The 12,473-nt window shown below is 36.7% G+C and overlaps 1 protein-coding gene across 19 annotated transcripts in view; it reads right to left on the bottom strand.

The window, feature by feature from the left end:
• SYNE1 (spectrin repeat containing nuclear envelope protein 1) overlaps positions 1 to 12,473 on the bottom strand; it is a 290,658-nt gene that overhangs the window by 238,270 nt on the left and 39,915 nt on the right. For all 19 annotated transcript variants that reach the window (XM_077782169.1, XM_077782171.1, XM_077782168.1 and 16 more), the window contains one exon: positions 2,706 to 2,767. In XM_077782169.1, coding sequence (XP_077638295.1) covers positions 2,706 to 2,767 — 62 coding nt within the window. The remainder of the gene's footprint in view (positions 1 to 2,705; positions 2,768 to 12,473) is intronic.

The following is a 12,473-nucleotide window of genomic DNA, read 5'->3' as shown; positions in this document are numbered from 1 at the left end:
ACAACTCTACCTGAGTAGTTTCCTTTCCTTTGCTTCCTCTAAACCATCTTTCAAATTGCTACAGTAAAACCCCATTAACCTTTTCATAGAAGCCATTAATTTCTCCTGCTTTTGAGGTTTCATGCAGTACTTATTTTCAAAGCCCCTCAAACTCATTTATGATGAAATATTTCTTTATATAGCTACAGTGTTAAGAGTAACAGATACCCTAATTATAGTTTTCAGTTTTCTCTTATTTCTTCCTTTTTCCACTAATAATTTTATGAGATTATCAAAAATGCCAATGAAAGGAAAGAAACATGAGATTTCCAAGAGTAGCCAAAAGACAGAGAGACAATTTCACATTATTGGAATGCATATACTGAGTCAAATGTAACACCGTGTTTCTGGATCAATGGTGTGACACAAAGGCAAAATTATAATCACTTTCCCCCTTTTTCCCCTGGCTCAGCTTAACTTCTTCACTCCCAGCTCCGTTATCCCCTCCAGTGGTGCACCATCTATTGCTGTTTCTAAGTTTAGGCCAGCACTTCACAGTTCTCCTCACTAGGTACCAGACTTGTAGATGCTCCACTTTTTCTTGAGTCAAAGATGAGAGCAAAATGCAGACCATGCTGCCTAAAAGTGGGTCTCCTTCCAGGATGTTTCCTATCACATTCCAAAGGCTTCTAGAAAATGGAGATCTTACATATCTCCAGTTTCTTTTGAAACAATCAAAACTACAACAACCTTTCACAAAACTCAAATAGCCTAAATATTGAAATTTTGAATTAAAAATCAGAACATGACTGCAAGGGGAGTCCTGTGCATTTCAGAGATCCACCTGTATTTCCTACAGTTGTGACTAACTCAGAAAACATATTTCCAAAAACACAACTAACAAAGTTTTAAAAGCTTAAGCTTTGAACACCTAAGAATTTGAATGGCATGGGTCACTTTAATTGAGTCTAATTTCTATAAACAGTGCTTCCCTTCTGCAGCATAACTGCGAAAATGGGAAGCACAGCCAGATGATCTGACTTAGACAGTGAGGCAAATGTGCTGAAAGCCATCAATAAAAGTATCACAGACACAGCTTTCCTGCTGAAGGATGAATTAAGACAAATCAGCTACTACAAGTAACTAGGAACTAGCTCAGGTATCTAAAAGTCAGGGCTGTGGCTGCATAAGTGCCTCATTTGAATGTGTTTAATCAGTCTTTATGGTACCAGGACCATGCACATTAAGGAACTACACACCTAAATCATGAAAGTCAAAAGGTTCATCTGAGCTCTCATGGACTAGCACAGCAGGAAACATTCTCAAACCCCAATCCATGGCAAGATCTCTTAGTGGCTGCCACCACTACTTTGTGTCTTGCCAAGGATTAGTCTGTACACTAGGGAATTATCATGACATGCACACACACACTCGTAATATATAACAATATGGTAGAGATAACCTACCTAGTAGTTCTACTTTTCCATAATTATCAGATTATCATTAACGACACAACACAATTAAGAAACAGATAAACATGAAATAAGAGTTATTTTTCTCTTCTGACATTCGTTCACAACCTTCTTAGTTGATGCTTTAGCAAACAGTGAATGCCTTTTAATTTCAGTTAAGTAAACAGATCAGAGTGCTTAAGTTCTCACCTACACAGGGGGCTTTTCCAAATTATTTTAAAGACAATATGGGGATAGACCTCATTTCCAATGAGAATCCACTGCCAAGAAATGCTGAAGATAACTTTCTTCTTGCACTTGAATTTTACAATGCCAGTGTAGATAATTTCACAGTAAGTTCTTCCACTACATTCCTCAGCAACATAAATAAATATTGCTGCTCTATCATATTGTCTTGTCAGATCAAATCACACGATACAGCATTATATGGGCTTCCTGCTTTCCTCGGCTCATTTTTGAGGGTATTATTTGCCTTACACAAAAGTTCCTTACACAAAAGTTAAAACAGTGCTGTTACAGCTATTCTTTACTCAATTTTAGTGATCATTAATGTCCAGGCTTAAAAATATACACTTCAAAAATCTGCTCTTAGAGTTTAAAATTTTAATTTTTTGGACTAATTGATAACTATGGTTCGAGCTGTGTTATGTGAAAACTCCAGGAATGCCAAACTGAATCTCACTGCTTATGCTTTCAGATAAGGTTGGTACCAATTGTAGCTTAATACTTTTAAACTGCATGTAAATCACAGTCTTTACTCTTCTAAAGGCAAAACCAGGAGTTTTAAGTTGTGTTAAGAAGAAGCAACAATAGTTTGATGACAAATCTCACAATGCATCAGATAATTAATACAGCACTGGATTAATGAAGCACTACTTATGTCTGTAACCAGATCAAACTACACAAGACATGACTTAAGTTTTATTTGAATATATTGTGTGCAATAAGTCTAGAATTTCCATTTCACAGAAAACAGTTTCAGATGTTTCCTCTGGCTGAAATACCAGCTACTGTGCTACCTTTCAGTTCTGGCCAGAGAAGCTGGGTGGCTGCCTCTGAACAGCACTCGTAATTCTGCAGCTGACCACTGCCAAGCTGAGATGCATCCCCAGTGGTGTGCAGATGAGGAGGAGGATGCTTTTTTAACTTTAGGAAATACTGCTCCGAGAAATCTGACATATTCTATACTCCTGGGTTGTATAGGCATAGATTAAAAGGTTTGATTTTTTAGAAAGTTTCAAAGCCATGTGTTACCTTAGCCAGATGAGTATTGATCCATTTTGTGAAAGTCCGTTTCTGCACTGACTCTTGCTCATCTGAGAATAAAAGGAAATCAGCTTGATTAGACAACACTGGATACTTTCAGATTTACATAGTAAAAGTGTAAAATTTCCTACTGACAACACGTGTATTCTGCACTTGCCAGAAATAACTCTATATTTTATTGAGACAGCCAATTTTGCCCCTAAATACTCATAAGAAATACCTCTTATTAATGTTCTGATACCCAACTATTTGAAGAGTTTCAATGCAAAGTTCAAGTCTTAACAAGTTAATGACCAGAAAGACACTATTTAAAATCTAAATGTCAAGGCAAATTTGAGCTTACTCAAGGTCTGAGCACCTAGAACTTCTCTATACTTTCTGACTAGAACCCACATCTCCCACAGCCAAGATGCTTTTACGTAGAAAGTCAGCTAGGGACTTAGGAAAAAATACGTCCTAGCATATGTATTTGAGAATGTTGAATTAAAGATTTGAAATTGCATTATCAAACTTATTTGGTCCCTAGGAGATCCTGCCAGGAAGGAGCCATTAGCTAGTTCAGGCAGTTTCTACATCACTACTTACTAGGTCCCTTAGTTCTGTCTTGAAGCACCAAACTTGTCTGGTTTATAATGAATTTCCCTGACTGTCAGATCATCCCTGCGGGACAGCTGCCAGATGCACAGATAAAAATAGCTCCCGAATCAGCTCCTCCAGCTTCAGCAGCAAGGGTCACAGCAGTGGAGGGAAGAGCATCACAGCATTATAAGCAATTCACCAGGGCCTGACCCTTTCTTGTGGGAAATCAGTTTTGACACATGGAATAATTTCACAGCAGAAGTATTCAAGTATTTATGACAGAGATTTTTCTTTCAAAAATAGGATGAAATATCAATTTCATGGAAAAACAAATCAAGTTATTACCATGATCAGTTCTGAATGAACACATTCCTTTCCCAACAGAAAATTCAAAGAAATACAATTGCTGTTTGATATTTACTTCTCATAAGAATATGCACATATCCCAAAACCTACAGCTGGAATGTCTAATTGTAGCTCCTGCATTTGCTAGTGACTTGGGCAGCACTGAACAACATTTTTCCTATTCCACATCTGTAAAATTAAAATGGAATATCTCTTAACACCCATTAAAGTTCTGGAATAGGTAAGTAAAAGCTTATTTCATTTCTAGCAATAAACTCCCTAGTTTACACTCATGCAATACTGCTTCACAGTTGGGGTATATAGCCATAGAAATCACCACACAAAATTCATAGGTCAAAATGTTATCTTCAGTTGGTCAGCGGTCATATACAAGCTCCCAAAAATGTCTGTGCATTATAATTCAAGCATATTTCCTTTATATATAAATACCATCTCACATATAAGAAATACAAGAGGGAAAAAAGATACTCACACTCACCAGCATCTATTACTAGATTATCCCACTTTATGCCTAAGAAAATAAATCTGCATTCTATAGTTTCCTTTGATATCATCGGGTAGGCAGGATTACACAAGTTTTTAAAATTTATTACATACTCAAAATCTACTTGTTGCAGTCATGGGCAAATTATGAAAAATATCACTGAGATACTGCATCATGCTTCATTCCACACTTACTATTTTTTTGCAGGGAGTTGTCTTGACTTTGTATGTGACAATTTTTTCTACATTCTGAAAAACAGACTTCTCACTGCATGGCAGTGAACAAGCTTTCCTTTTGACACACAGTAAATGTCAGCTGTGCTCTGCAATTACCTGTATAGATAGCCAAATTAATTTCCATGGAAGTACTTGCACACTTTTATTGAGTTGTGTGTGAATACGTGTAGGAAGAGATCAAACACACAGAGAATTAATCCAGTTCTGCCTTAATTCACACCTCTATAACTCATAAAACTCCCCAGCAATCCTGATACAAAAAGGCATACCAAAAGAAATAAACCAGGCCTTCAGAAGTTAAACTTCTCATCAATGAAATGAGTGAAAATGATTCCATAATTTGCAGTTCCAGTGCATCTTGGTGATTTAAGAAACAGCTTTCTGACAAAAATCAGAAATCAGACAACCAGCTTCCAGCTTCTAAAGAAGACACTTTACAAGCAGAAGACACAAAGAGTTTCAGTCATACCAACAAACAGCAGAAATAACACTTCTAAAATAGCCTACTTCAAGGGAATTTATGTGAGCAATATATTCTTTATGAGCCCAACTGGAACTACTAAATAAAGTTTCCTTGGTTCTACCATTTGTTTTGTATAGGCTTAAAAGGAACAGATTTTACCACTGTGAAATCTATGTCTCAACACAAGCAGTGCATTGATTTTTAAGATTCCATTGTAAATATCCTTTTAAAAAATTTCCGGGAAGCAATTGTGTTATTTTCATTGATTAAATTCTCTGCACAGGTACTGTTTGTTCCACTGCTTACCCACAAAACCTGTGTGTCACACAGCTCCTTACACTCTCCCTATTCACAAGCACTGTCAGCTCTGTATTTGCATCACTTACCCTGCTGGCACTGAAAGAATTCAGGAAGCACATTCAATGACAGGACATTTCTGGCACCAGCACCTTTATAGTGAGCCATAGGCACTGCTGCTGCTGCTGCTGCTGCTGTGGATGCTGCTGTGGATGCTGCTGCAGTGGCTTCTACCCCTCTCATGTGCAGCGTTTCTTCAGGATACAGTCAAAAGTAATTTTTCAAGAATGATCCAATTTCTTTCCCTCACTGGAAATGCAGGCCTCCTACAAAAATCCCTCCACCATCTCTTATCTGAGAATTCACATGAAGCCAAACCTTAAAAACATCCTTATATATTCTTGCAGAGATGCAACAGCCAGACAAAGCCAGCTGTATTGGAAGCAGCAGTTCTGCTGGTCTCACTGCCATCATCTTTCTCTACTGTTTTTCTGTGGAAAGATTTTATTATCCCAGCACCAGCCAATCAGCTAGCAGAAATCTCTGATGTCAAGAGCTTGAATAATTCATCCAGGGACCGTGACAACCCAGCTACACTGCTGATCTCCTAAAGCAAAAAGATGTGTGCAAAAATTGATGTAGCTTTGTCACAGTGCTTTTTAATAACATAGTGCTCAGTAAGTAAAAATGGTTGAATGGCACAGACCTTCTCTAGGTTGCCACACATACAAAGGAAAACAGCTTTTAAAAACAACCACTTGGGTTCACTGCATACTCCTGTGAGACAGAGACGTCCTTCAGCTTTGCAACTGGAAGTGGAAGAAATAGCAAGCAATGAATTTGAATAGATATGTAGGCCACTTAGCTTTCAATAATATATTTGATCTGTTGTACAAAGGGCACGAAACATATATAAAGATGCTAAGAATTTTTGGAGTGTTCCTAGATCAGCCTGAAATATATTCAAATTTCTGATAATATGCAGTACTTTCAATTTTATTAAGCCAGAGCACTAGAGCACCTGAACAGATATTTTTTCCTCTGGTAAAATGAAGGCAGATATGAAATACCCTTTGTGAAGATTCATATATTATTCCCCTACAGGGGCCAACAGAGTAATACACACTACTGAAATGAGAATAAAAAAGCTCACTTTTATTATATGCTGTAAATGTAAAATTATAGAGGTCAAATTCAAATTTCTGTTTCTGTAAAACACAAGGACTCTGACAGTATGATTCTGCATCTGTAAGAAATGTTGCAGGGAAGATACCTTTAATCAAGTAGCTTCTTTTAACTGGCTGGAAATATCTCCATATTTTTACAAACCCTTTCTCTACTACAGCATCACCAACAGGCTGCTTTTCTACAAGAATTTTTGGATTAGGCAAAAAAAGACAAATGTAATTGGACATATTTAGTTTAAGACCTTTAGAACAAATTATTTGGATCAATGAACACAACCACCTATGCATCTTCAGACAGTTATGAAATGCTGATGGAATGTTCATCATACACACTTTTTCGAATGTCTGCTATCCTGCTGACAGGTGTGTACTGTGCAGCAGCAGATGGCACATCAAGCACCTGGTGCTTGGGCATGGGACAGTGCAGGGTGGCAATACTGGGTTCTGCTTCAAGGCAACACAAAGAAGGAGGATCATGCACAGAGTCACAACAGAGTCAAGGTCACATGTCTAATAAAAACATCTTGATTGAGTCTCGCTGAATGAAAAATGTGAAGATTCATTTTGTTTCTTGCTTTAGAGAAATTCAGCTCCCTCACAGCTCCTCATTTTCAGTATCCTTCTTTTGTTTTCTTTGGTTTCAATAGCTCTGCACTAAAAACACCAAAGAGCTTTTTTGTCTTATTTTGTTTTCCTGGTTTATGACGTACTGCTAAATCTGCCTAGAAATACAGAAAAGGGTCCCAAAACAGCTGCAATGTTTCAATGTTACATGAAAACACAGCACAGAATGCAGTGGACAGCATCCCAGTGGAAAATTTTGTTTGATGAGCAGTATGGCATACATTCTCTAATGCTTTCAATAAAATATTTTATATAACTCCTATCTTCATTAAGGAAGGTTTTAATTTAAAGCAGCTGTAGAGAATCTTGCACAGTGAAAGCAATATTGTAGGGATACTGCTTATGAAAAGGAGCAATATTTTCAGCTACATCATTTAATCAACACTTCCATAACAGGTGATTTACTCCAATTAGGGGTATTGCACAGGGGAAAAGCAAATTCATTTCTTGTCCTTTAAAGTACCAGTTGATGTTTTTTATGGGACAATGCCAGGAAAGTTTTGTTTTTAAAAAAAAACCCCAACAAAAAAATTACATTTGGTGGTAGCTCTAAAGTATATATTTGTTCTAAGTTTCTAGCTTTAATAGTAACTCTATAGTCTTTTGCATAAAAGAAAGGATGAAAGCAAAGAGAGAAAAATTGTTTTCAGCAGCCATTGCTACTCAGTTGACAACAAGACTTAGCAGTATTGATATAAAGAATGGGAATATATTTTTAAATTCCTCATGCATTTATCAAATTTTTATATTTTAAAGTAAAAGACAACATTTGTCAAAGTGCAACTTTCAGATATGTGCTTCTACTGAATGTACTTTATTAGAGATAGTGATATGGTCACAGTAACAGACTGTGTCCATTAATCTAAATTTCCAAGATTTGGGATCTAGGCCTACACATCTCTCATAGCCTACTCCACCACTGAGCACCAGTCTGTTCCCTGGATAAGAACTGATTTCCTGCACTTCTAAGAGACAGTGTGTCTATCTAGCCACTACTTAGAAAGATACAAAGAATGATTCAATTTATCAGCCAAAGAAGGTCACATTTTTTAAAAGTATCAGGTTACAATAAAGTATAAACTGAACAAATCAAAGTGTCTTCTTTTGTTCTCAGCCAATTTATTGCACGCACATTCAGCAAACAGACTCTTTGGATGCACATGTTGTGGACTGTGCAAGCAGATGAATTTTTTGAAATCTGGGAAACCAAAAATTTAGCCAGGGCCAGATTAACTCAGGCTGTTGGCTGCACCCCACAGCAGCCCTTAGACTGTCACAGCACGTTTGTACCGTGGGACCTGGGAGACTTCCAGTCCTTAAACCCAAGGTAAGGCCCTGCTGTGTCCATATTCCCACAAGCACATCAGATATTCCTGAGCCATCCAGATTCACATTATCCCCCACTCTCCTGTGCTCTGGTTTTCACAGGAAGGAACAGAGCACAGTGCAGTGACTTAGTCTTGATTCTTAGAAGCCAGGACATGGCCTGAGCATAACTGCACTGCCCCTAACTGCGCTTCGCTTGGATCAGAAAAGCTTCCCCTGGTTATTTGGAGAAATTAATAACAACAACATGAGTTCTGCAGTGGACTGGAAGATATGTCCAAAATACCTTTTTTTTTTTTTTTTGTCTCTGTGCATCTTTAGCAATTCCAGTCCTTGCAGCATACTTGCTCCTATTTCCTAAAAGTAAACCAAACTGAAATTAAATTGCTGTGCACCATATTTTGCCTGGATGAATTGTATTTTGTTTTTCCACATGTGCAGAAGCAGAATGCATTCATAACTAATCAATTAATGTATTTGCATATTATGTTTACTGTGTATTTGCCTGTGCTGCTGCACTATTATTTTCATCTTCACTGACTGATGTCTTAATCTCCATATGATGTAAACATATCACTCACATATGACTCACTTGCATAGTATCCACAATCAAACAAATATAGTCAGAAATTAAACCACCACCATTTAGGAAAACCATTATAGGCACACATAATTAATTTTTAAAAGCAGCACCCCAGAGAAGATTTTAGCTAAAATCAGGATAGCCAACATTTGAGTTAATCATGTGCAATGGTTTCAGCTCAGTCTGAAAGATTCAGATTTTCTGCTCTGCAGGTGTCTGTTTATTCACCCATTTGGCACAGGGGACAGTGAAATTAAGTGTTTATATACACATATCTTTATACACACCAATAGATAAGGTGAAAAAAGCCTGATATAACTGATCAGACTCTAGTTGCCATTTTTTCTTATAATTACTTATTTTCCTTAATTATTTGCTTAAAGAGATGGTATGGACACTGACAAATCAAATAGAAATCTAGAAAATCCACTAAATTTCATTACTAAGAATAACTATCCTATGTAGCACTCCTATTTCAATAATTTATGTTAATAAATAGGCACACCAGTTTAAACATTAATTTTTCCTGATGACATTAGTATTTAAAGACACTGACAAGAAATCATCATTTTGTCTATAAACTACCTACTACAATATCATCAGCAATGACTATAATTAAAAAAAACCAAACAAATATTTTGGGTGATTTTTTACAGCCCATTGCATGTTGCCATTTACACGTTCTGCAGCCATTCTTTCTATTGACATGACATGAAAACCTTTTGTGCAATAACCTTTGTGTGTTGTTGGCCCACTCCCTTATAGCTTTAAAAAAAGTCAAATTTAAAAAAAATAACATGCCACATTGAAAAGAAGTCTAATTTTTTGCAGAAGTCTTTAGTTTTGTACAAGCAGTACTCACATCAAATAATTTAAACAAAATAATTTAAAGAATACTTATAAAAATGTTGGTTATAGATCTATAGGTAATCTAGATCAGTACTAGTATGTCTACAAGTACCTTTATTACTTAGGGCTTCAAGCAGTCATTCTGCAGTCAAGAAAGGTACTTAAAAAGCAGTTATACAAAAATAGCTATGAAATCAGTTTGAAGGTAGCAGGTCTCTGAAAATGGAAAGCACAGGCTCTGATTCAACTTTTACACACTCTATGGTGCTTGCATGAACTCCTAAAACAATAGAGAATGTTGCTTTCCTGAAGCCAACCTTGTCAGGCAGGCAAATTACTGGAACAGTCACCACTGATTTGCAGTTGATTTGCTAATATTATTTGACATTACAGGACTTCCCATAACATTATGCACTACAACCTTTGAGAGAGACTTTGTGCAAAAATATCAGAACTACACTGGAATTTGAATGTTTAATGTTTCTTTGTCATAAGACACAGAAACGTAAATGCACTGCAGTAAATGTGCTGCTTGGAGCAAATTTATACTACAGTAGTAAAATTATCATTCTCTATGGCTAAGTGAATTCATTAGCATAAAAAGAATGGGGAAAACCTTGATTTGGATATGGAAAAGCTTAGAATCTACTGAAATAAAACTAATGGAGATAAACTGAGTAAACACTGTCCAATGGATTAAATCAGGATATAAAGGTCTTTAATAATAGTGGTATTTTTAGTATGTTGCTCATGAATTCAGAATATTCACCAATAATTATATTAAACATTTATATTTGTTTCTAGTAACAAATCTTGTAATAACTCTAATATAAATAAAAAAGACTAGAGCAAAACAACACAACAGCTCAAAATCAGTAAAAACATAGACATGGTAGAAAGGATTAAGGCAATACTAAATTTTGTGGCACCAAATAATATATCCTGCTATGCTGTAAGATGAAAAACAGAGCACCACACAGAAAGGAAACAAGCTGTCCAACAAACATCAGACAGCATTTTGAGATGCTAACTATCCAAAAGTGAGGGATTCTCAAGGAAATCAAATTGGGCAATGTCTTGAACAGAAATAGATTTCCCTGAAAATGATAGTTGAGATCCACATTCTTGTAGTCTCTGTGCTGTCTGTCCTACATGAACATCTTGGAAAAACTTTGACCACCATTTCTGATCAAACCCATTCACAACCTGTGGATTATTTTCATGAAAGCTGCATGGGATCAACCATTTTGAAGTTCAGGCACTTTTATTCTCAAGTAACCAAATAGCCCACTGAGAACATCAAATAGCCTAAACAGTCAATGAGCCCTCAAAGTGATAGGAATAATACATCTGTCTGTGGTGTTCAGTTCAGCCAGTCAAAGGTAAAAGAGGCTGCTAAAACTTCAGGGCAGACTGGTGAGCTACAAAGTGCAATTCTATTAGGATCTGATCCAGTAAAAACTTCATTCCTACAGACAACTCTGTTATAGTAACTAAGTGCTATCTAGGTCTGGAATACAGTGTAATTGCTCACGCATGGGAAGATAAACACAGCTAGTAAAGAAACTACCTGATAAAGTGCTACAGACAGTGAACTACAAACAAGTTTATAACTTAGGGCAAACAGTGCTTTAAAAAGTCAGTGGAAATAAAAGGACTTCTGTCAATCCATCTACAAGCTATTTGTGATGGAAAGTCTTAATTTTAAATTGGCTGCTCCTTTGCTTTTTTCTTAATACATGAATGAATAACCAGGACCTTCAGAGTTGCACATTTGGCAAGAGCTCTGGATATCCCTGAAAAAAATCTATCCTAATTTGTCCAAATTACAAGCCTTTTCAAATTCTCACATACACTTGAATTTTAGCACTCAGACTCTCCAACAACCCACCTTCACAGCCTTGATGAAAGACTAAGCAGACTACACACAAGCTTTTCCAACAAAGAGTGGCTGAACATGCTTCAGCTTGGGGAATACAGGGGAAAAAAATCAAATTTTTACTGCTCATAACGACTTCAGCTTCAAATAACATTATAGAGAAACTGCAAGCTCAGCATCTATCCCTACTTTCCCTCTCATCCCCATGAGGGCACCTGGACGTAGCTCTCTGTTTCAGGACAGGGAAAGGACAAAATCTGGGTTAAAAGGAAGAAACATAAGGCGGAAAGAAGAAACACGTGAATTATCTAGACAGCATGTACCCAGAAGGTGGGAAAAACCTCTGACTGGCATCTGGAAAAGTGAAAGAAACAGGAAGAATCTGCTTGTGCTGTGTCCTGGGCTGCATGACAGTATTGTCTTTGCTAAGACAACTCAGAAGTTACATATTCCAGTTGCAACCATATCCATACAAACTTTCATTTCTCCTCTTTTACACGTAATAAGACCAGTCTTTAATTACATAACCAAACAGGTTTTAAATACATGTTCCCTATCATTTTTTGAGTATGAAGGGAAAATTGTCAATTAATAAATTGTGGGGTTTTATTTCTTATTGTTTACAATAATGTTGCTCTCCCTGTCAGACCTAATCATTAAGCATGAGACTTTGCAACTCTTGCACTATTTCTGTAACTATTTCTTCTCTTTGTTGTGAAAATACTATGAAATGGGGGGGGGGGGGGGGAGGGTGCATAATTAAAACCTTTTAAAAATACTTGAAGTCCAGTGTTTTGAAGATAAAAATGTAAAAAAACCCCATATCTACAATTTGATTGAAGACAATCCAATCTCTGAAACCAAGTCTTAGGAATGATGGTCT

The sequence above is a fragment of the Lonchura striata genome, chromosome 3 (genome assembly GCF_046129695.1).
Source record: "Lonchura striata isolate bLonStr1 chromosome 3, bLonStr1.mat, whole genome shotgun sequence".
NCBI lineage: Eukaryota > Metazoa > Chordata > Aves > Passeriformes > Estrildidae > Lonchura > Lonchura striata.
Note: the sequence above shows the minus strand (reverse complement) of the source record. Positions and strands in the feature narration are given on the sequence as shown.